This window comes from Calonectris borealis, chromosome 2 (assembly GCF_964195595.1).
Source record: "Calonectris borealis chromosome 2, bCalBor7.hap1.2, whole genome shotgun sequence".
NCBI classification, from domain to species: domain Eukaryota; kingdom Metazoa; phylum Chordata; class Aves; order Procellariiformes; family Procellariidae; genus Calonectris; species Calonectris borealis.
In genome coordinates this window covers 71,964,927-71,989,917 of record NC_134313.1, presented here as the reverse complement: position 1 = coordinate 71,989,917, position 24,991 = coordinate 71,964,927, and the positions used below count along the sequence as shown (strand labels likewise).

Genomic DNA, 24,991 nt, shown 5'->3' with positions numbered 1-24,991 from the left:
ATGAAGGGACAGAGGTTTGATCCGCTTTTCTTTTGGCTTCTGTTATTTCAGTGCGCCTGTGTTTTGCCCACAGTTTTATCACCTTCATTTTAAGTCCGGGGGGGGGGGGGGGGCGGGGAGGAGTTGCCTCCCAAATGACGAGCTGACCAAATCGCGTTCGTGACCGAGCCCACGCCGGTCAGTAACAATTTATAACTGCGTGCGGTGTAACCTGACAAACGCCTGCCCAGGATGGCGTGCGGGTGCTCGTCGCTCCGCAGAAGTCAGGGCACTTGTAAGGCTGAGGGAGATTTTTGGCTGCTCAGCGGAGGAGCCCTCTCCTGGCACGCTCACACGCAGCTTCACACACACACGCTCGGCTGTCGCTGTGTAGGCAGCAAGAATGAAGCCCCCTTCTATCCCGCAGAGCCTCTGTCGCACGGAAGCTGAAGCCCACCGGGACAACCGATGTCACCCGCCCGATCCCCGCACACGCAGCGAGGCTTGCACGCACAAACCTCCCTGCTTTAACATTGCCATCTTAGGAGGCAGCGGGTTTTCCCCCTCCATCCCGCTTGCCTCCGCCAATGGTTTGAGGGCAGCCTAAACACTCGCCTTTCCTCCCGTCCCCCTTTCTCGCCTCCTTCACCCCCACCTCCTTAGTTTGGCTGAAAATAATTTGCTTTGTCTAAAGGGTTTCAGAGGCAAAGCTCGCCGGCCGCCCCGGCTGCATTAAAATTCCTGCCGGCCCAGCCTTTAGCTGAGATCGCGGCTCCCCGGAGACTCCACTTTCGCTATTACTGTCAAGTACCCTTGACTCTTTATTTTTGCCCTTTTATCTATTACAACTAATTCGAGTTCTTTTGCCCTTTTCAGTTTAAGACGTGGGCTTTCTGTAAAGCCTCCCCCTGCCACCGAGCTCTCCGGGTGCAGAGCCTTTAGAAATTGAGGGGTTTACTGTCAAAATGAAAATTTCACTTCAAATTATCTTGGCTGATGCACGTTTTCCAGGCCGGGGGCTCCTGTCTGAGCCTTTTGACAGCCAGATCAGCAGAGGGGTTCAGTGATCTCGATAATATCATCCAAGAGAGCGAAAGTCAATACAATGACAGGGAATATGACTGGATACAATCCAATTACGGCTGCTCGCAGAGAGGGGAAGGGCTTGATCTGATCTCCGCACCCGGATTCCTTTATTCAGTCCTTGCACTAACAGGTCTCGCTAGAAACTTTGCGGGCTGGAGTATGTTGTATTTTGGCCGCGTGCTGTCTCGCTCTCTTTTATCGTTGCCTTTATACATATATATATATTCCGCATTGTATTCTTATTTACTTGGGGGGCGGGGGGGGAGGGGAATGAGGGCTGGCGGGGAGCCGCAGGGGTGGGATGGGCGAGGAGGCTGGGAGGCACGAAAGGCTCTTCTGCTTGTCCGGTGTCAGCTCGGTCCTTCGGGCGCTTTCCGTCTTCCCCGCAGCGCCGGGCGCCGCAGTTCAGGGGGCTTAGGCCGGTCTGGGTAAGCCGAGGTCTCTTACTGCCTCGCAGTTTCTTTTCCGGCTCTCCCTCTCTCCCGGTCCGGGGATCAGTAAAGTTTGTTCTTGTTCCCGGGAAGGAAAGGAAATCTTTTAAACGCCTGTTACCTAAGTGGTAAATGGGCTGCGAGTGCTCCTGAATCACACGTCGAGAGCGCTCTTGCTCCCGCTCTCTTTTTGTTGGCTGCACTCTATTTAATGTCAAAACGGTAAAGCATCTGTCCTGAAGTGCTGAAATATTCATGGCGGATCAGCGATTCTCCATACTGGCAGAGGAGCTGGAAAGCTAAAACGGTTCCTCAGAAGATCACATTTTCCATGTGAATCAATTGCTCCGCGCACGGCAGAGGCGATGCCGCGGCCGAGCCCGGCCCTTTGGGGCCGACCCCCGCCCGCCCGCCCGCCCGCCCGCCGCTCGGGGGGGAATGCTCCCGCCCCGCCTCGCCTCAGCGGGCAGCCGGCGCCCCCGCTGCCGCCCCGCCGCCCCTCGCCCCCGCCGGCCGCCGGGGCCCGGCGCTGAGCCGCGGGGCACGGTAAAGCGCGCAGAGGACGGCCAAGCATCCCTCCCGCGGATCCATCCTCCCGCGGCAGCGCTCCGCTGAGCCTCTCTGCCCCTCTCCCGGCAGCCGATTGACGGTCCTTGGAATCACCGGGACCTGCTCCGAGGGGGAATTTTGAAACCGAAAAGGTGTTTGCTGCGCAATGCAAAACGCCACCACTTGTGTTACCTCTGAAACAGACAATTTATTGGAGTGAACATACCTTTTAACATATTCTCTTTTTTTTTTGTCAAGATAAATTTGTGCAGTCGGTGTAAACTTAGTAGAAGTGCTGTTTGTGAATTATATGCTAACAAGGAAATCAGGAGGAAAAACTCTCGAAAAGTCTTTATAACTAATGTCGGCATGCCTTAAATTAAATCTGAATTAAAATTTCCCGTTTGTAAACTTTCGGATGTAAACTTTTTAAGTAGGTCTACGCTATAGCACGTGCTTTTTGGACATGGAATTAAATAACTTTCACGACATTGATCCCTTGAAGTCGCAGCCAGGATAAATTCTTCAGAACAGCAATGAGCAAAGTCTGTCCGTTGAACTGAGTAAACTGAACTTTAAATCCTCGTTTCTGTTGTTGGTTTAAAAAAAAAACAAAAAAAAAAGAAAAAGTTTTATATTTAAACTCTCGCAAGTCTCTTTTCAGTGTAGCTGACTCTTCAAGCGTTAGAAAGTCCTTTGCCCCGCGGCGGGCCTGTTAGGAACAAAACATTTTGCTTCCTGATTTGGGAAACGCCAGAAACTCTTTGTTCGAGTCATGGTGGGCCAAGTTTGAGAGCTGCCCCTTGAGCACGCTGGCGCCGTTCCCCACCGCGCGTCCCAAGGCGCCCGTTTCCAGAATGGCTCCTTTGGTGGTAGCCCAGGAAACTGTAGTGTTGCTCAGGGCTTGGTTCAAAGTACTGTGCCTGAACAGGGGGTCGTGAAACACCCCGTCCACCCAGTTCCTGAGACTGGTGACCGGCGAATCCTGGTGCCTGTCGATGACACCGAGCGGGGCGGAGACGGCGGCGGCGGCCGAGCCCCCCGGCCGCTTCAGCATGCAGGAGGGGTACTCGGCCTGGTTGAGGGAGGTGGCGGTGTGCGCCAGGGACCAAATCCTGGGCTTCGCCTCCAGCAGCTGCTGCCCCTGCTGGAAGCACATTTTGGACTCGCAGCCGCGCTGCCGGGCGCCGAGCAGGTCGGGGCCGCACTCCTCCGCCGCCGGCTTCAGGCAGCTCCGCGCCCGCTCCGCCGCCGCCGCCGCCTCCTCCTCCTCCTCCCCGGCGGCGGCGGCGGCCGGCGGCGGCATCTTGGCGGGGGGCTCGGCGGCCCGCGGCGGGTGGCTGCCGCCCGGGTGCGGGAGCGGGAGCGGGTGCGGGAAGGGCCGCCTCAGCTCGCACTCCGAGCTCTCCGACTCGGCGGCGTCCAAGTCCTCCAGGTCGCTGAGCTCCAGATCCTTCTCCTCCTTGCCCGTGGGCTCTGCGGGGTGGGGGCGGGGGAAGGGACAGCAAAAACAAGACACACGGTCACTGGCGGCCCCGCGCTGCCCCGCGGCTGCCCCCACGAGCGAGGCCCGCGGCCGCCCCCACGAGCGAGGCCCGCCCCGGGGGCGAGCTGGCGGCCGAGTCCCCGCGGCCGAACCGCTAAGCGCCTGTTTCTAGCAGGGTACCCTCGGCTTTCCCGCTCTTCATCGCCTCTTCCTGCGAACCCTCCTCCTCCTCCTCCTCCTCCTCCTCCTCGTAGGGCCTCTTCTCGTCCGAGCACTTGTTCCGCGGGGGCCAGGTCATCTTGTTCTCCTTCTTGAGCCGCCGGCGGGCGTTGGCGAACCAGGTGGAGACCTGGGTGAGCGTCATCTTGGTGATGATGGCCAGCATGATCTTCTCGCCCTTGGTGGGGTAGGGGTTCTTGCGGTGCTCCTGCAGCCAGGCCTTCAGCGTGCTGGTCGTCTCCCGGGTGGCGTTCTTCCTCCGCGTCCCGCCGTCCATCGTACCGTACCTGCGGGCACAAGGGAGCACCCGCAGTGTGACACGGCGCCCTCGCCCCCCGAGGACTTGCCCGACGCGGGATCCCCGGGCCCCGGCCCCGGCTGCTTGCCTTGCGGCACCCCCCCGGGGGTGGCGGGGCTGGACCAGGGAGGGGAAGACGGGCGAGGACAGCTCAGCTTTCAGGGGGCGACCTGCCTCCAGAATTCAGGCCGAGGAAGAGGCAAGGATGAAGGGGGTCGTTCAGCTAACAGCAGCACCAGGCAATGCAAATCCCCGCTGTGCCGTGGCGGCGGAAAGAGGGACGAAAGCGCCTGCGTTTATTTGCGGCAAAGTCAATGTCAACGTTTCGGGCAGTGGGGAGATCCTAGCAGCTTGCAAACGCACAGAAATCCCGCTTTCCTGTGGTTCGATCAGTCCTCCCCAAACAGAACACATCTGGGTGACCCCAGGGTGTAACTGTTAATAGAAATATATTTCCTCTTGCTCCTTTTATTAGTAATCTCTCCTACCCTTTTGTTCCTGAAATTGTAGAAACCTAACGCAGATGACACTGGGCTGCAACTGAATATTTAATGCACATCCTGCAGGAAAGGTCATCGGCGCCCAATGGGCCTCAAAGCTTGGAACGGTGCGTAAGTGGCTTCGCGCCGGTTTAAAACTAATAAACATACCAGAGATGCCCGGGCTCCGCGCAGGAGAAGATAATTACCTCCGCTGTGGGGAGGGACAGGCCCCCCCGCCGCCCGTCCGAGGGGCAGAGGACCCGTGCCGGTCCGCCTGCGGGAGGGGGACGTTTCGGTGGGGAAGGGGAGGCGGCATGGCTGGGGCCGGGAGGGAGCTGCTGGGCGGCGAGGAGGCAGGTCCGCGCCTGGGCCCCGCGGCGGGGCGGGCGGGAAGGGGTGGGGATCGCGGATGGGGGGGCGGCGAGCGGGGAGGGGGGTGTGTGCACTTACCTGTCGTACTGGTACTGGCTGAGGGTGTGATCGTAGGGGTAGTAGGCAGCCGCCGGGGCGATGCCCGCATGCGCAGACCCGCCACCGTCCTTCGCCTCCAAACTGTTCTGCAAGAGACACCCCGCCGCCGCCCTCAGCCCCCGCCGCCCCCCGCGGCCGGGAGAGCTCCGGCCTCCGCCCCGGCCCCGCCGCCCGGCTCCCCCGGGTCTCGGGGCGGGGGGGCGCGACGGACCTTCCCGGAGGCCCCGCGGCGGCCAGCGAGATCAATAGAGACATTAAAGCGCGCTGTTACGGTGCCAGGGAAAAAAGGGAGAAAGAAAAAAAAAAAAAAAAAAGGAAAAAAAAGGCAGGCTGGGAAGAGCGCATCATTTTTTGCGAGCCGGGGTCCGGGCCGCCCCAAACTACGCGCTCGGCCGCCACCTCGTCAGGCGCGACTTTTAATTGCGTTACCGTGAGGACCGTGCCGGGCCTGAGCACTGAACGACCGCGGGGTTGGACGCGCCGCGCTCCCGCCCCGGTGGCCAAAAGCGGGCAGGCGCGGGGGAGCGGCGTGCGGCTCGGGGAGCAGGAGGAGAAGCAGCGCCCGGGGCTGCCCCCACCGCGGAGGGGTCCCGCCGACCGGCCACGGCCCGCGGGGGGAGCGCGGCTCCGGCGGGCGGAGCGGAGCGGCGCGGAGGACGAGCGGGCGGGAGCATCCCCCCCCGCGGCGGCGGCGGCGGCGGTGCCGGCGGGGCGGCTTACCAAGGAGTAGAAGGCGGGAGCCTCGGTGCCGTAGGTCACGTAGTTTCCATAGCCCTGGGGCCCGGCGTAGGGGCCGCCGTAGACCCCCAGGGCGGCGGCGGAGTTGAGCTCGTGTCGGGCGGTGGCGAGGAGCCGGCTCTCGTACACCGGGCAATAGACGGGGGTCTGGGCGGAGGCGGCCGCCCCCGTCTCGGCCAGCGTCCGGCCGCTGGACTCGCAGCAGGTCGTCAGGGAGTTGGTGCTCATCAGGAACTGGAGGGAAAGAGAGCGGCGCTGAGGGCGGGGGACACACGCACGCACGAACGACTTCCCAAACTGTAACCAAGTTTGGGGCTTTCTTTTTATCAAGTCGCAGCTTTGGGGTGTCGCCCCCCTCCCTCCCCTTCCGTGTTTTACTTTAATCGGGGTAAAAACGCTCTGGAGAAACGCAGAGGTGCAAGTATTTTATCAGTTAAAAAAAAACCAAACACAACAACAACAAACAAACGCCCCGTGACTGTGGGCTTTTAATCCTCTGTCCTCCAGTCCTTTGCATTTAAAAACTAACTTTTCTGGTGTGTTCTCACAAGACTGGCTTTACACCGGTTTTCTCCTCTTGCAGCACAATGCTTCCCATCTGCGTTTTTAAACCTTTTTTCTAAATCACTCATGCATATTTATTTTGACTGCAGATTTGTAGCAGCCACGCACGCATCTGTCATTAACCTGCTGGTTTAGAATATCCCATTATGTTTCTACGGTGCGGACCGCAGTACTTTCGTGTTTAATTGGTAAACTGTGAATTTAATAGGGAAGGAGAAAAAAGCGCTGGGGGGGAGAGAGCAGGTGGGGGCTGGGGGATCTCTAGCTCCCCTTCTTACCTCCCTCATCTCTGTAATCCTCCCCCACGCATCGTTATCGCCCCCAAATACCCTAAGTCCCGCGTGTTCCTTCCTATTTTAAAATATGTGCGCGAGATATAACTTGAGCATCTCGGAAAGATGCGGAGCGAGCAGCCGATTTCCCGCGTCCGCATGCTGGGAAGGATCGCTGCCGCTCTTAGCCCTGGACGGAAGTAATCAATAAGGACTGAAATTCAATCAATTAACGTTGGTAGGCAAAAAGTCTTACCTGGGGTGCAGAGGAGTAAGGGTAGCCAAACTGAGGATATGACATGGTACAGAGGCTCCCAGTTATCTAGAAACAAGGCGAGACGTCTGATCTGCACGCTATTGCAGCCTGGCTCTGCTCTATTGTACCAATTGATTGGTAACCACAGGTCCCTAGATGCTTATAGGACGAAGCAGAAAACCACATTTAATTTATTTACATGAAATCTTAAACTTTCTTTCTTTTTTTTTTTTTAACCGAATGAAAAAAAAAGATGTAGAGTGATTTTGGCACCTTCCCCTCTGCAGCTACGAAACAGAAATAATTGTTACGTGTGGGCTCCGAGGCTGGCAAACGTGACGGCAGAAATACCTACTTTGCACCCACGGAAAAATAAAGGGGGCGGGGGGGGGGGGAGAGAAAAGTGATACAAATACATCAGTTCAGAAGCACGTTTTTTTAAAAGAGCCGAGCCTCTGACGTCACGCAAAACCTATTCAAATTAACCTGCCTGTAAGTTTAACATTCATTTTCGGGACCCTTTCCTCTGGCATGGAAAACAGACTCTCCAGCATCCCTCTCAGTCTGCCTAACAGGAGCGAAAGTTTGGAATGCTCTCCGGCAGCGGCTACGCCTGCTTGCAACGTTTCTATATATTTCTGCGGGGAAGGGAAGGGAAGGGAAGGGAAGGAAATGAATGGTTTTAATCTGAAGGATCAATGTTGTATCAGCTAAGATTCCCCCCCACCCTCCTTCGTCACTGAAGGGCTGGTAAGCACTTTTAATTAGAAATTAATTAATGAGCAGCTGCTTCTTCCCACCCCACAGTAATAATTAGTCTCAATTACAAACAAGACATATGAAGGGACACACGACTGAGTCTTCATTTAAGATTTAATCAACAGTTAAAATTAGCGCTAACGCTGACAATAAAACACATGACATGCAATCCTGCTTTTCTTTTCAGCTTTTATTCCAGACGTGTGATTACAGGTAGAAAACCCTACAAGCGTATTCCGGGGAATGATTGAAAGGACGTGACTTTTCACGTTAAAACGACTTTGATCCCATCGCGAACCTCCGCTGGAAAAGCCAGCCTTTCGCGGGGCGGAGGGCCGTACCCAGACTGCCTGTGCGCACAGATGGGGGGGGGAGGCTGTAAAAGGGGGGGGGAATTAGGGAGGGGGGTGCGACTCAAATGTGCCGAGTGCCGTTTCTCACCGAAGAGCAAACATCTCTTTCCCGGTGGTTAGGTGGTTCCCCGGGACTACGGCGGGACCCCCGAGTGAAGGAGGGCCTGGGAAGGAGTCTCGTCTCCATCACCCCCTTCTCTCCAACCCGCCCCACCGCTGTCATCAGTCTCACTGCCCTCCGGGGGCTCGGACCCCTCCACACAAGCAGGCAGCATCCCCCCCTCTACTTCACCCTTGAAGGGAGGAGGCTCCGTCCTGCTGCTCGGGGGTAGGGGCCGTCGGGGGGAGATGCTAGGGCTGCCGGCCGGCGGAGGTGGCCACCTCCGAAAGGCCACCACCGAAAGGCCACCTCCGCCGGCCGGCAGCGCCAGCATCTCCCCCCGACGGCCAGCTACCGCCCGGGCAGGGGGAGCAAGCGGGTGGAGGAAGCGGAGGAGTCAGCTCCGAGGCTGAAGCTCGGCTGCTGGTGCAGTTGAACGCTGCTCCGTGGTGTGCAGACTTGCTCAGAGAGATTCCTGGGTTCAGACATGTGAATAGCCCCAGGGTCACACTCTAATTAATGATGATGTTCTCTTCTTCTCCCCAGCTGGAAGACTGCCTCCCAGAAACGAATCTGCCCACACTGACAGCTCGATTGAGGGTGATTGATGACTATCTGGAGACCACAGTACACATAATATAATATCTGCTGCGTAATTGCTTTAATTTACAGATGAAAATACTAGTTCTCGGATTGAGTTAGACTACAGTGAGCGGCGTTTTATGGCGCTTTAGAGTGTTTGCAAATAAAAGATACCAGATACAGTACATGCAAATTATCCTGACAGCTCAGTATCTGTAGCCGGGAGAAAGGTATAAAGAATGGGAATCAAATGACATTAATAATCGGTTTTGAATTCTGTATTGATTTTGGGGGGGAAGAAAGTGCCTATTCTTTCCTCACCTGAAATGCTAATACCTTCTTCTTTCTGGGAATACGAATAACTTAGCCATTGGGTTTCTGTTACAGAAACGCTCCTTTATTCCTCCTGCTACCCCCGTGCTGCCAGGATATAATAACACTTTCAGCTACTATTTACAAGCAGCTTCCTTCAACGCGACCTGCTGACGGGCTATTGCATTGTTTGGGAAGAAAAGACACCCGGTGTTTACACAATGGTCTGCAGGCAGCGTTCGGTGCTGCTCGCTCTGCCTCCTGCGCTGATTGCGCTGGGGGATGTTTATTTAAGCCCTGGAGTATAACTCACCGGTGCTAGGGAAGAAAACAGTTGCACTTATCTCAAGAGCGGCTCGGTGTAAAGCACTATAATTAGCTGGGAGAGCTAGAGAACTGCCTGGAGAAGTCCTCGCAATTTTCCAGGCTACAGTTTGGGAGATGTCCTGGTGTTGTAGGTTTGTTGTTTGGGGTTTTTGGGGGGTTGTTTTTTTTTTTTCCCTTCCCTTTTTTGATACTACTGCGGAGATGTCAACTCCGCAGTGGCCCACAGAAGACTACAGGTTTTGATATTTAGATGAGTCTATTAAACTTTAAAATACAAGGTGAAATTCAATATTTATAGTCTTTGCCTATTTATATATCACAGTTGTCTTTCACTGCACCATGCAAATACTCTGGTGCCCATTTTTGCACTGAACTTTCCTGTATTAATCATGATAATTATTTGTCATTTTTCTTTGCAGCCTGCCTGCTCTATTACTTTACCCCCGGTCAGCTTTGTGCCAGTTCCAACCTGTATTCCCTAGAAAGCAGCCATTAATAATAAAAAAAAAACCAAACAACAAAAACAAAACCAAAAAACAACAACCAAAAACTTAATAACCTTAAACACTTAATAACCTTAGACGCTAAAAGCTGACATTACGTCTTCCTCCTGCGTTCATGTCTTGTTTCACTTACAATCTACAAATAATGGCCCTTTGTTGATAAGAAACTCAACACAATTATATTTCATCTTGAATTTTTGGTGCCAGCGCACAAACATGCAATAAGCCCCACAATGATTTAAAATAACCTTTGTGGTTCTTGCACATAAACAACGTAACACTGTTCAAATCCAAGCAAAGACGCTTAATGCTGTGGGCTATATCCTTAAGCATTTGGAAAATGCAAGTCTTTGCTGTGCAATAAAAATTGATCCTTGTCAAAGCCCCTTTCCTGTACAAAGCAGTGAACAGCTTTCGAGACAGAGAAACACGCTGCTTTCTCCAAAGTTTGAGCAAGTAAACCCATCGCGATCAATAGGAAACGCTGGAGAGTTCCCCTCTGTAGGAGTCAGCCTGCACACCCCGACGAGCAGGTATTTCAAAGCCGAAGCCCAGCTAAGTCTCTCTCCGAGGGTTATGTGTTTCTTCCCCGAGAACCTGGAGCCAACGTTCGTACAAGTTTTATCATAAAACGAGAAGGAAACGCTCTGCTGCTGGAACAGGCCACAGCAGGTAAAGCAGAGAACCTCTGCAGGACTAACGCTTTGATGGACGTCTTCAGGGACATGATCTAGAGGCAGTTAATACAGCTACGCTTTTACTATCTGCATTTTCATCGCCTCCTCTTTTGGAGGGGTTATTGCCACTCCTGGAAATATTTCACCGACGGAATTTGCTTATGGGCTAAACAGACTTTAGCGAGCTCTCTCCGTCGACTTTGCTTTGTTTTCACGTTACAGATTTAAAGCAGCCTTGACACCGCCTGACAAACGCTGTGAAGCTCTACATGTTGCCCATTTGGGATCTGACATGGAACCGAGGGCAGCCTACAACATTTTCAAGTAGATTAGCTCCCATAAAGTCGCTATCGACAGTAAATACGACTGTTTTTTCTGAGCCCATCTGAGGTGTAATTGCATCTCCTGCACTCTGAATCGAGGGACAGCGAGCTGACAGTGCCTACCCGCACAAACCTATGCAATGGCTTGTGATCGGTAGAGCTGGGATGACAAACATAACAGTTGCATAAGAAGGCGCAGCTAATTACTTTGCTCAGATTACAACTACACGTAAAATCAGTTGTTCAAAGCTACCCCTTTGAATGCTTTCATTTTGCAAGTCTTCAATCCTCTTGGCAAACAATCTAGATTAAAGCAGAAAGGCCTCAATGCTCATTCTGTTCTTTGTATTTATTAACTTTTCACACTTAAGAGCTAGAGCCACCACACGCGCTCACACATGCACAGACGGACAAAACTTTTCAGCAAGAGACGCAAACGCTGCGACCTGGGAGCTGCTCTGTGGCTAGATGGACCCTACGACATACCCACATTTACCTGCCCGGTGCAGAGCATCGCAACCACGCTTCCACTAGCAAAGCAGAGACTGTGTAAGGTTTCTCTTCCCAGCTCCCGTACCCCCAGTGCCGCAGACTCGTAGGTGTTCAAACGCCACCGCCTCTAAGCTGTCTGGCAGCGGACAGCCTGAACATACTTCCCTGCGAAGGTAAAACTTTCCAACTTGCAAGGTCAAATTCTACATCTTTTAAAGTTTGCCTTAAAATCCAGAAAGTTTGACTCGATACCTTACCTTAGCGCTCGCTGAGTATCATATCCACACCCCCTTCCCAAGAAATAACACACATATGTTAAAATACATTTGCCCTCTGTCCTAGGTAAAGATTGCACAAAGCCAAATGATTCATCACAGATAGTTTCTCTTCCCTCCAGCAGTTCGTTTTCAGCTGCCTTGCTGCTAAAGCAGGCTCCGAAAGGGGGGGGGGGGGGGATAAACCCCACCGCTCCCCCCACCCCCCCATTCCGTAGAGAGAGAGACACACACAAGCATCACCACCAAAACAAGAAGAAAATTTTTACCTGCAATCACGCCAGGCTTCGGCTAAAACCTCGTCGCGGCGGCTGTGCCATGGCAGGGCTTCTCTCCTCCCGTCTGCGCCGGCTGACTTGGCAGGGAGCTACGGAGAACTAAGGCAGACATTTCTCAGCGTGCAGCACCTGAGCGGAGCGGTGCGGTGCCTTCGGTCCCCAGGCGCCACAGCCACTTCACTAACCCCCTGTACCAGAGTGACGTTCAAGTGAATAGCTCCACTGATCACACTCTTTCCTACTGATTAACACTTTCCAACACGACCAGGCACTCCGCTTCCAACTTTTCCCGTTTTAAAAGAGAAGCAGCCAGCACCGCTTGCTTCCGCGGGTTATAAACGCCGTCTGGGGCGTGGGGGACACCATAATTAATAGCAGGTTAGTAAAATTAGTGCTGCCACTCCAATTGTTGTCCTTGTTGCCAACAATAATTGCATTGATTCTGGAAGGACACGAATGTCCTCCATTTAACCTAATGATCTGCGGGTTGCACACGCTGTAAGGCAGCCGTAGCGTTGATTAACTGCGCGCACCTCCAAACTATCATTTATCTCTGCGAGTCACGACTGAAAGGCGCTAAACTTACAGGCAACTCTCCCTGCCTCTCTCGCCGTCTTTGTTTCCCTCCCGTTTGAGGAGGTGGGCTGGGACGCCAGCGCTAGCCCTGCGCGCAGGAGATGGGCACCTCTACCTGTCCACCCATCGGCCTCGGCTTTATTCATAGCCCTGGAGCAACGCGGCGGAGCCGGCCGCCGCGGAGCTACCGGGGGCTGCGCGGGCCGGCGACCCCCGGCCGCGGGGAGGGGGCGAGGGGGGGCGGCGCGGCGGCGCCCGGCTCCGGGGACCCGCTGCCGGCAGCGCCCCCGGGGCCGCCCTGGGCGCAGCCCGCCGCGGCTGCCCGGGCACCGGGGGCTGCCTCCGGGGGGGGGCAGCGGAGGTGGGGGCCGGGCGACGGCGGCAGCCGCAGGCAGGTCGGGGCAGGAGCGCTTGCTCCCGCTTATCCTCTCCGTCCTCCTGCGCCCCCCTGTCCGACCGTCCGTCCGTCCCGCCCGGTCTCAGCCGCAGGCGGCTGCTGCTGCTGCTGCCGCCGCCGCCGCTCTCTCCTGCGGAGAAGTTATTCGGCCCCGAGGCCGGACGAGGTGGCAGCGAGCCCCCGGCCTTAAATGTCTTTCCTGGTGTGCAGCCCCCCTCCGCCCGCTCACCCCCGGGCGCCGAGACCCTCTCCAGGCTCCTGCCCGCTGCCCCGGGGCCGCGCAGCGCCCAGGCAGCCCTGCGGGGGCCTGGCGTGTGCCAAGTTTTACAGCGCAGTGGGTATTTTCTTTTCTTAATTGTTTGTTCAGCACGAAAAGGGACAAATCGGGATTGACAGAAGGGGGAGGAGGGATCAATATCATTCCTGTTTAAAGGCGTAAGCCTGGGCAGACGTCTCAATAAGACAGAGGAGGAGAAAAAGAGAATATTATATCCTACCTAATTAAGCGAAGACAAAGAGGTGTGGGGAGAAAGGTTCAGGAGAGGTGGGGTGGCAATGGGAATTTTTAATCCGGTGTCTTCCCACCGTAACCACCAAGGCTGAACAACAACGTTAATAGGGAACATCTGTACATCGACAGATTTATTCTTGCCAGGGCTCTTTCATGCCTGTGTCATTTGCATGGACCCGTGCTCGTAATGTTCGACACACGCTGCACCTTGTAGTGCAGTGACAGGGTAAATCTGATGAATGTTGAAACTGGGAAATCCTCTCTCTTTCCCCTTTCTCCCTCCTCGATTGCACTTGCAGCTTCCAAGGCGGGGAAACCACACGGAGAAAGAAAACGTGAGCCTTTTCCCCATCTGCACTTGTAAACAGAAAGCCAATCACGCAGCGAGCCTTTGCATCTTAGAGCAGAGTAACAAACCCACAGCGACGTGGATGCCTGGGTTGCCCGCCCAGGGTGGCCTGCTCGCCGGGAAGACGAGGGGTATGCGGCTCGGCACAGGGGCATCGCTCCGCTCCCAACCACCCCGGGAGGTTATCGCCTTCCCCTAATCACCCGGGAGCGCAGGAGGCGTGTGCGCTGCCCCCAACCCGGCCCCGCAGATCTGGGCTTTCCCTGCCTTCCCCCGGGGAGGCCAGGCCTGCGGCCGCTGCCCCCGGGCTGCCTCCTGGCCCGCGCTGCCTCCTGCCCCGGGCTGCCTCCCTCCTGGCCCGGGCTCCCTCCTGGCCCGGGCTGCCTCCCTCCTGGCCCGGGCTGCCTCCCTCCTGGCCCGGGCTCCCTCCTGGCCCGGGCTGCCTCCCTCCTGCCGCGGGCTGCCTCCTGGCCCGGGCTCCCTTCTGCCCCGGGCTGCCTGCCTCCTGGCCCGGGCTGCGTCCTGGCCCGGGCTGCCTGGCTGCAGGTGGCCCCAGCGCGGAGCGGGGCCGAGGCTCCCGGCGGCAGCGCCGTGCTTGCGGGGGGAGCCGCCGCCCCGAGGGGGACCCCTCCGGCGACCCCTCCGGCGACCCCGTCCAGCCGCCCGCCCGCACGGCTGAGCCCGTGTTTTATAGGGTGGGGTGATATATCCCCTCCGGCCCAAATGTGCTTCGGGGGAGCGGGACCCCGCAGCCCTCCTCCGGCCCGGCGACGCCGCCACCGGAGCCCGGGAGCGCGGCGGGAGCGAGGGGTGCCCGCGGCCCCGGGAGCTGCCGCCCCCGACTCTCCCGGCGGCAGACAGCAAGGGAGGGAAACTGCTGTGGTGAGGTGCTGGGGGGCTGTTGGGTGCAGCTGCCCTCTCCCCCGCCTTGAAATTTGCTACGATGTTCAAGGGCAGGAGGCATCGTTCACAAAATCACTTTTTATATTAACACCTACCACCAGTAACAGCACATTAATATATCTCTTTCATAATATAACAACCTCAGTTCCACGAGATCAACATTTATTATTTCAGCGATGGTTAACAGAAGCGAGCAGACTCTTGAGTCTGTCTTTTCCAATTTGCTCATGTCGACCTGCACACCTTGGAAATTGCCACCCATTGCCACTTTGACCTCTGCACCAGAAAGCACGGTACCTTTCTGGCAAAGACCGGCCTAGCCAGGCGGGAGGCGGTCAAACTGAGCAGAGCTGAAATCCCAGTAGATGTGCATGCAAGTCAAGTGACCCGAAGGACACAACCGCTAAGGGAACACAAGTCACCAATAAATCCGGAAAGGTGCTTGCAACCAGAGCAAAAGGTTTTGGGAAGCGCACCCAAAAAATCATGGGTCGCAGCCCGTGGCTGGAAGGGCGTTTGTGGATTTTGCGTGATGTTGTTCGTGACGTCGTTACAGCTTCTCTTTCTCCCTGTCTTTTTTTAAAGTGACCGATACTACTAAGGTTTCAACCATTTTTAATGTTTAAAGTAGTAAAAGGTGCTCTTTTCACGGTAGAAATTGTGTCGGTCCTGTCTATCCTGGCATTCTTTGGCATTCTTTCCCATTTCTGTAGCTGGATCAATGCCCTCTCTGCTGTGAAAAGGCCGCCATTAAATGATACCAAGTGGTTAAAATCCTTAATTTTCCATGTCATTAGACAAACAGCACTGGTGATAACACAACATACTTCCATTCAGAAAGGGAATATCATTTAATTGCCAGTGTCAATTCCTGCAGCATCGTGGCTGTTCTTTGAAGACCTACTTTCTAAGAGCTCAGATGGGAGAAAACACTAGCCTGATCTCTCCTTTTTTTGGCCTTTATTTTCCTGTGGAGGTTATTAAATCACACCCAGTCAAGGAATAATATACTCATGCTTGTCTCATAACTCATGCACACTATAAAGGTCCTAGAAACACATTAGCTTAATCATGAAACCTCTGAGATAATTTACGTAACTGGAATAATTTCACAGGAAAGCCTGTGAATAATAATTCAGAATGTAGTAAATACATGGATAGAAATCAGATTTTCACTGAAACTATTTTTGTCCTCATCTGGTTTGAGTGCCAAGTTTTGTGCTAGCCTCAGAGCAACAAGGTTTATCTTAATGTGCAGGGATCCGTACAGGTACATTTCTTTTCCTTTTCTCACATTAAATTCATTATGTGATGTTCAAAAGACTGATACACATTAGAAAACCTTTAGGCATTTCAGTGTAAAAGGGATGGTTTATTAAAAGGATAGGTTATTACTTTGAACAATGGCTTTGGTATGTACATTTAAATGTGAAATGTTTATCTGGTGCTGACCTGCATTGTACTGATCTGTACAACTATACTTCTATTCATAAATGTGTGCCTAAGTTGGTAAAATACATTTATTTTCAGATTCTGTGGGATCGTTTGTGGGTTATTTGTAGTCCACAATGATATAGGCTCATAATTATTTCTTCAATATTTTTCTAAGCAAGTGTTACCATAATTCCATTTGTGAGCCCATGATTTTGAGAAGATATTTATTCTGTGGTCGAAAAAAATGTTGATGTGGTTAGAGAAATAGCGAAGGCTGTCTTAGTGTACTCAATATACGGATGGGTGGAGAGAATTCTTTTTTAGTAGGAAAAGAGCATCATTTTAAATGCTTAAAAGCTTAGGCATTTCAACCCTCCTTGAAGGCCCTGAAAAGGCAGAAGATACCCAGTGAATCAGTAGCACCAAGTTCTCCCTCCTGCACTGCAGCTTTGCCCGAGCGGGGAGGGCAGCTGGGCCTGGAGACCTTGCCCAGGTGCGCAATGCTGCTGAGGTGGAGCTCCAGGGAAGCGGCGCAGGAGTAAGCTCCTTCCTCCATTTTACACAACCAAAGAGCAGTGGACCTCGGGTCTAATCCCACCGACCTTCCCGTGAGTGAGTAGTTCCGTGAAATGCTACTCGTGAGGGATCGCTTCTTGCACAAAAGGCGAGAACTGTGTGTGCCTCGGAAAACAAAGATGCAATTAAAGCAGCGTTTGTAGTTTTCAGTTAGGGTTATCTTTCAATGCAGGATGAACCATCATTTTTTTCTGCTAATTATTTTCATTAGCTGTTTTAACTTTTCCTGAGAGCTCTTAATAATTGCTTCAGAGCAGAATGTGTAAAACTGAAAATTATTTATGGCACTGATTAGAACTACAGAATACTAATATGGGTAGTCAGGAATAATTTACCATAGCAGGAAAAGCATTATTTAATTGTTTAATATAGAAGTTTAATTGTCCTTGCATATAATTATCATGTAAATATCACTGTGATCACTTTAAGAGGTTATTTCTAAATGTGCCAAAATTCTGAAGCAATCTGAAAAAAATTAATTTTTTTCTTCCCTCCCTTCACAAGTCTCTCAAGTGCACTATATGTTTTAACTTAAACCAAAATATAGCCAAAGGCAGACAGGAGTTCCAACAGTGACCAGTGTAATACTCACTGCTTTTAATTACTGTAACAATAAATCACACAGGAATGTCCTCCAGGAACTAAATGATTTTCTAAAAACATTTGAGAATATTTTTGAAATTCAATTAATTGAAGGCACCAGATAAAAGGTACACATTCTTAATGGCTATAAAATAACCCTAAGGGATGTAACTGAGCTCCAAGCTCAACTTCAAAGTGTGACAGAAATACTTACTGTATTACTTTAAAAGTATTCAGATCAATGAATCAGTTAAAATTACTTATACATTTACCAACCTTTTCATTTTCTTTCTGAATATGATAGAAAGAATTGCTCTCATTTCCCAGGATACAAAAAGCAGTTGAGACCTGTAAAAGAAATTGTAATTAAAGCCAGCCTTCAGTCAAAATTGGTATTAGGAATTTTTGGTTGACACAAGATAAAGGGGCCAGCAAAACATAAAAGTGGCTTGATAAAACATACATTTAGACATTTTATACTGAAATTTAACTGGTTTGTGGAGATATTTCAGGTTCTGGGATTAAATCTGTCCTTGTTAAAGCCAGTAAGCATTTTCCTATTGAATTCAATCGAACCAGAACGTCACCCTGCAATCTCTGTTGTGTACATCTGTGTACTGCACCAGCTATCTGATTGTGGGCCAAATCAGTTTTCTTCTTTTTTTTTTCCCCCCTCTCTTTGGACTAATCATGCTAACTTGAACACCCACATGGCTTTACAAGGTGCTGAACGTCTCAAACAGTCACAGCATGCCTTCAGCTCTTGTGGGTAGTAGTCTGAGGTAGCATGCCAGCTAATGCTCAGTAGGATCCGACTCTGTGAATAAATACCTTGGCATTTGGCCTGTAATTTATGAGCAAGAGAGGTTGTTTTAAAATAAAAGTGTTTAAATCATCACAATTTTCTGATTTGCAAGGTGATTTTATACTGCAGCATGACTCAACAGCAGGAAAGTGTTAAGAAATACGTAGAAGCTGAACTGTTGCTACCAGCCAATTTTTTTTAGCAGAGGCGCTCTGTTCTGAGCAGCTCTTCCTTCCCCTCTGTAATCTCAATCTGTAGCCACGCTCCTAGTTGTACCCAGGCCACGAAAGCAGATCGTAGACCCACAGTCATCATACCACGGAGATAAGGGTTAACTTCTATCCTTTGCAAAATGCCTGCTTATTAAGATCATTCACTGATGAGAAAGAATTAAACTGCACATGTATTATTCCTTAGTGCAGAAAGTTTAGAAATAGCTGAACCAGAATTATGCACGCATGGACATTCATGCACATCCGTGTCTGCGCACTTGTATGTACACACACACACACACACACACAGAGGGAAAGGATGCAGAGAAGTGTCTGTTCTGTCCGAAGGGACTGTATTCCAAGAAAAGACTGAAAATACTCTATAGAAGACTAATTTTGATATTTTCCAATGGCTACCTACTTTCAATACTCACTGATTATTTTCTCAGTAGGATGTTAACATTTTCTTTATGTTTAAAATGTGTTAAACTGAGTAAAATACGACAATATTACTGCAGAGATAAATGCGTCTTTATCCCTTCTGTTTCTTTTCCTTGGTCATTCAAAATCATAAACACCATAAGAATCTTTGAGTATTTAATATTGATGTTATGTCATGAAAATGTAACATTTTTTTAATAGCCCCACGCAGTAATTCTGCACCCCATGGGTGCGAGGTGGGAGGGGGTCACTGAGCAATGGAAAGATCCACAGTAGATTGCAGTTGCAAAAATACAGTCGCTGACAATACATCTGTAATATAGTAGTTATTTTAAAACTACATGTAATAAATATAATACAAGTTTAAAAACACCAATAAGACTCAGGTTTCATCAAAGAACTCTGTTTAATGAGGGCAGTAGTCTAACCGTGACACCCTTTAAACGGGGACTGCGGACTGCAGAAGACAGTTTGAATATTATGGGCAAATACCCGTAAGATTCACAACAGACTCACATCTACCAAATTAGCACCTGTGACCTGCAGCCAGATTCAAATAAATTCTGTATAAAAAAGACTGAACTTTCTATTAAATGTTTGTTCCACCAATTACTCCAATCCACTGCTCACAAGCATTTAAAAACTTTTTTCTTCTGAGGACTATGCAGTTAAAAGATCTTTTTCAAGAATGGTTAGGTTGTTTGTCTAATAAAGGAACACATGGATTTATGAGTATATGATATCCCCATAAATTATGAGAAACTGTAGGACATTCCTGCATTTCCCCCTCTTCTCCCTCCTTTTTTTGAAAATCAATAAATATTTCAACTAAAAAAGTCTCTCTCTCTTTTTCTTCTTTTAACCTGTGGTGAAATGCCTGAACTGCAGTAATATAGAAGAGCTGAAGTAAAAAACAAGCCAGAATATTGGCTTCAGATTAAAGCTGGGTAAACCCAGGATAACTTGTCTAGAAAGTAGAATCATTTCATTGAAAATACATGTCAGGCAAGGATAAATATGATTAACAAAGGAAAAAAGTACCCTCATACGTGTAATTTTTAGGTCTGCAAAAAGTCAGTGCAGTCAAGATATGAAATGTAGTCGTGTTTGTCGTAAGGTGCTATGTTTCATCTGCGTTGTATTTTCCAGTTAATACTCTCCTCCTCCTCCTCTCCCAAGCAGCTGATTTCATAGCAGGTAAAGCTATCAGTCCTAAGGACACAGACTATGGGAGCTGAGGGATTTCTGCAAAATCCTCATTAATGTTGAAGGAAAAGCCTTCCTTGGGAGGATGACTCCGTTTCTTGTCTTTGCCCGTATCCAGAGACAACCGTGGGAGGTAAAGGATAAAGAGCAGATACCTGCAGCGGCACGTGTCCACAGAGAGCCTGTCCTGTTTCACATTTCAAGCCTCGCACAAAGCTCCCAACCGTGCTCTGTTCCTCCGCCAGCCTATTTTTCAGGTGGAAGCGGAGCAAAATAGGGCAAGAGCTGCTTTTCCAGGAACGAAGAAAATGTCAGTACCATGCTCAAACCCGGAGCGGTTGGGGATGCAGCAGAGCCAGCGGCGACATTGGTGGAGCTGGTTCCTGTGGCTGACTCTGCATCACCGAGAGGAAATTTCAGCTGAAATGGCGTGATGGAGCCAAAGGTCAATGGCAGCCCGTGGCACCACAGACATTACCAGAAGATACAACAGCTCCCACCCAAGCTGCAAAAGGACGCCTATTGCAAGTTTGGCCAGGTGGTCATGTGAGCTGCTGGCTGCCCGTGGTCAGCCAAATGAAGAAGTCTGAGTGGGACAAGTGTGAGAAAATCCGTTCCCTTCCAGCGTTACCAAAATGCAGCAACCCCTGGGCTTGTCCAGACTCGGTAGCAGGAGCTCAGCTGGACCCTTGCTTTTTTGCCCACTGTCACTTCTAGCTTTAACCAATAATTAAAACCTTGAGCTGCCAAATCTATTTTGTGGTTCCCTGTGGGACTGTTGTTGGCTTGCAGTTTTTCATCAGGTTTTCTTACCAAAAGGCAGTTAGCCACTTTACGCTAATGTGTAAAGAAAGATCTCCTAACTCTGCCAGCTCCTGGGCCTCAGACAGAGCTTTCTAGGCTCACTGAGCATTTGGGAGGAGGACTTGCTGGAAGAGGCGATCCCAGCTGGCTACTCTTTCCTGAAACTTAAGGATTTGAAACAGAAAGCACGGTGGAGTAAAACCTGTGATGAACTGAAAAAGAAAAAGCTATAGATATATGTAGAAGACTCCATAAATGTAAGTAAGACTTACGAATCTCAATTTTTCCTATTTAAAATATTTTATGTGAATTACACCGCTGGGAAAAGGCAGATGGGGGTACCGCCATCACTCCTGAAAGCAGAGAGGGTCGCAGAAAGACTGGCAGGGCAGCTTGTTCCTCTGGTCTGTGTTATGACAGCCCTTGTGGTATGTGACCCTAAGTAGCTTTTTTGGGGCGATTTGTGAGTCATGTGACTGTAATGGTTGACCTTTGTGTGAGAGAAGAAAAAAAAAACCAATTGCAATTTTTCTTTGCCTACTTAATGCGATATATTTGCTTTCAAGAAACCTAGCTTAATCTGTGTTTCGGTAACCACCAACACATTTATAAGACTCTCTAACCTGTCTTTTTTTTCCTGGAATTACAAAGCGCTGTGGCTTGCTAGCTAAACAATCCCCAGCATTGCTCACCTGCAGTTTAGAGAACCTAAAATCACTCAGACCAGCTTTGTGAAGGCACTTCAGGATTACCAAAAGAGACAGGCAGGGGGGACCTTTATGAATTTATAAAAATACAGTCATTAAAACTGCAGTTCAGGAGCCCAGTCCCAATTCCCTCTTCATTTTATTTCTTTCTTTCACTGAGTCATGTGAGTTTACTCTTGTCTTACCTTGATTGCATTAAAAAACCCACTTGAAACTCACTGAGAAACAGGATAATGATAAAAACTTTTTCTATTTTGAATGCCACCTTTCCTTTTTGTAGTTTTGTTATTCTCATGGAAGTGCATGTGCCAAGGTAAATTTGTTCAATAGTAGAATTTACAATTGAAAATTTTATAGATAGAACTAGGAAAAATAAAGTCAGTTGTAACAATACAAATAAAGAATGAATCTTGTGTTACATATGAATCATGCAATTAGTGAATTCCACTAAGGATAGTAATTGTTCATTACTTCAGATCTGGAAGCTATTTTGAAATGCTCTGGAAAGTTGAATGAGAAGAATATTGTTTATCTTCAAAATCAAGTTCAAAGAACTTACCTTCAAGCAAATGACGGCATTCCCAAGTAGCGAACACACTAGAGAGTAAATGCTAAGGGGAACTAAACTTAAAGCAGCTTAATATAGAAGTTTGGCTGAAATAAAACTTGGAAGGAGTTTCCCAGAAGAGGATAAAAAAAAAGGTTATGGTGAAAAATAGCAAGACGAATGAAGGCCTAGGACATTCACACCAAACACTTCCACTTTTACATGTGCATCGCAGAACCATGTCCCAGTGCAGCTGAATCCCATCAAGGGTCCTGTGTAAGCCTAATATTTTTCTTTCATTTGGAAGGAAAGGTTTATGCTAATACTATATAGATCTGTGTCAGTGGTACAGGTTCTGTGTATATAACCAATTTGATTTTCTTTCCTCTGCTGGATTTAACTTCATAAATAGTGTTTGCAATGGATGAAATGAGTAAAATGCTGTGTAAAACTGCCTGTCCCAAAACATTTTAAACACATAAATAGCAGTCCAGCTGTTATACCTAAGTATTTAGAAGCTTAATTTAGCAGGATTCCAGAAAAGAAGGGTAATTCTACGGGTAAATAAAATGCCCAGAATCTTTCCTCTGGCTTTATCTGCCCCCAAGATTTGTAACGACATAAACCATCATGTCTTAGGGCATAAGCCAACTGATAAACTTGAGCTGCTTTAAGAGAGGGTTTTATAGTCTTTCTCTGTAGCAGATGGTACTGGTCAATATTAGAAATAGGATACTTGATGGATAGACTGTAGTTCTGTTTCAGAATAGCCATTCCCATATTTCTTCCAGATTCAGCTTTTCTTTCTCCTTTCTTGACTGCCAAGATTATTGAGGATATTTACCCCAACACACCGCTCATGGTCTTGTTTTTAAAACTTTCATTGAAGACAGATTTATTTGGACTTCTGCTAACCAGTTTAGAGGAAATTGTCCTTCTGGCAGCAATATCTCCTTGGGAATCTGTCAGTGTTAATTCTTTCTTTAGCTGTTGAGCCAAACCAGGAGTCAAAATACATATTTAGGAACCTAAATAAGTTTTTCAGAGTTTCTGAGCATCAGCAGCTTCCGCTCTGAGCCGATGCTCAGCATCTCGGACTAGGTCACTTTTTGGAGAAAGCTCTTACCTCTTTTATGTATCAAGGGATGGAACTCATTTCCTTGTGCCAACGTTTGCAGAAAGGGATGCATAAAGTCACGTTTAGGAAGGAAATTTCATTTAGAGATTTAACAGTAAGAATTGGTCTTATCTTGTGACTAAGTAGATTTAGAAGCAAAAACCTCTTGCAACGTGTTCTCTGATGCATTTAAGCTAGAGCAATTTGTGGTGAAAAATTCTGCTCTCAAGGAGCAGGATAGAAACCTGAACTCAAGTCTTCTGTGAGTCAGATTGAACATATGTCAGTGATGTCCCTCAGTCAAAACATTCAGATTTCAATTACAAAATGCAAATTCTGACAGAATTTCCTTTTTTTGTTTTGAACATATTAGAAAACTTTAGGGTAGACGTAGAACAGAACTGGTTCCTTTCAGGGAACTTTTCACTTACTTAAATCCACATATGCGCAGCCTGATTTTCAATCGTAACGATGAGCGCACAAGCACTCTGTAAACATCTACAGGGCCTGAACAAGGACAGAAGAAAAGCAGAGTGGAGAGGTGTGTGGCAGAAAGGTTCTCTTTTCTGAAATCTAGACATAATTGAGAGATTTCATACAAATATATGTACATATGCATACATATATATATATATATATATGGGAAAGACTATGATCCCTCTGTTTGAAAATATCGATCTAAAAGTTTTAGAATGTAACTGATTCAAAAACAATTTAAACAAATTAGCTTTTTATTGAAATTCCCAGAAAATTTTAATCTTTCCTTGAAAATATAATCTGCCCTAAACTGGAATAAAACAAGCAACTCTGGTTTGCAATTACTAAAAACTGACATTGTTTAGGTGAAAGTGCTTCAAAACTTAGAAATACCTGGTAAGTAGCCAGAAAGAAAAAAAAATCAAAACTTCTTTTGCGCTTTTTAACCCCTAATGACAATTTACTGGTAGCAACTCGGAGTGGAAACAAATGAGAGTAGGTTAATGATATGCACCTAACTAGAAGACCAAAAAACAGAAACTGAATTCTTGTCTCTTCTAACACTTGATGCTTCTACGGTTAAATCCTGTAAATCTTTGTTGTTAATCTGAATCTAATACTTTAGACAGAGATCTGTTTGCCCACTTTGGAGATAATGGAGAACTCCTAGAAGGGAGGTTAAGAAAATCTCTTGAATGCTTACTGCAATTTAGTTTATTTGGGGCTTTTTTGGTTGTGGGGTTTTTTTTTTTTCCTTTTTAATAATTCATAGTATCATGGAATATATCTATACCAATCTGGCAAATAGACCAGGTGAAGGACAATTCTGACTACTTTGACTTGTACTCATATTCTTCGATCCAGGATTTGCATAAACAGAGTAAAGGCTTACTCTCAACTGCTGACCCAGGCATTGTTATGGATCACTTGGTTATGTAGTCCATGACCATTAGACCTTAATTTCTCTAGACACAGATATACCATTCTTCAGATTCCAGTTTCTTTAGCTAGAGAAATTCTGATTTCCAGGGCTATCTGTTTCTTTAATTTCCTTCTTGTATACTCTGATATGTTCCAAGTTTATGTATTACATTACAACGTATGTAATTTTCACAATCCTATTAATAAACTTTTGCAAGTTTATTAATAGCTGTGTTAAACTGCTTTTGCAAAAAGCAAGATTGTACTTCACTTCAAAATTGGAAGAGAAAAGAAAAGCCTTTGAGTAGCTTTAAATCCATCTAAATGTGAATAATTGCTCTTTGGATGTTCTCATTAACAATACCTAATATCAGATGGCGTCTATATTTACAACATTTCAACACCAAGAATATTTGACTCCTAAGAATCTAGCTGAGGACTGGGCCAGACACATAGTCCTGTTTGGGCAAGAGCATGTTCAGTTCCACCACTGGAATATGGCTTACTATCTTGCCCAGAGTTGTTACCACCAAAAGCAGAAAGTTGTTCAATAAGACGTTGATAAGCTATCCACAGAATTTTTGGCACTAATTCTCTGCTCATTGGGTGACATC

At 48.9% G+C, this 24,991-nt stretch overlaps 1 protein-coding gene across 2 annotated transcripts; it reads right to left on the bottom strand.

Moving 5' to 3' along the window:
• Window positions 1-2,322: 2,322 nt before the first annotated feature.
• On the bottom strand, window positions 2,323-7,031 carry IRX4 (iroquois homeobox 4). Of its 2 annotated transcripts, none has more exons than XM_075140688.1 (5): window positions 6,832-7,031; window positions 5,722-5,973; window positions 4,981-5,087; window positions 3,712-4,136; window positions 2,323-3,521 (listed from the first exon to the last, which is right to left on the bottom strand). In XM_075140688.1, the coding sequence occupies exons 1-5, from the start codon at window positions 6,874-6,876 to the stop codon at window positions 2,761-2,763; spliced, it is 1,590 nt and encodes a 529-aa protein (XP_074996789.1). In that variant the 5' UTR covers window positions 6,877-7,031; the 3' UTR covers window positions 2,323-2,760. The 2 variants fall into 2 exon arrangements, with proteins under 2 accessions (XP_074996789.1, XP_074996790.1); XM_075140689.1 differs by having other exon boundaries at window positions 3,712-4,037.
• Between the last annotated feature and the right edge of the window lie 17,960 nt (window positions 7,032-24,991).

Excerpts from the sequence above, each read along its gene's own strand:
- IRX4 (XM_075140688.1), bottom strand. The coding sequence starts at position 6,876 with ATGTCATATCCTCAGTTTGGCTACCCTTACTCCTCTGCACCCCAG. Across the intron at positions 5,974-6,831 it reads CTTACTCCTCTGCACCCCAG|TTCCTGATGAGCACCAACTC; the intron begins GTAAGACTTTTT and ends CTTTCCCTCCAG. Across the intron at positions 4,137-4,980 it reads AGCCAGTACCAGTACGACAG|GCAAGCAGCCGGGGCCGGGG; the intron begins GTAAGTGCACAC and ends GGGTGCCGCAAG.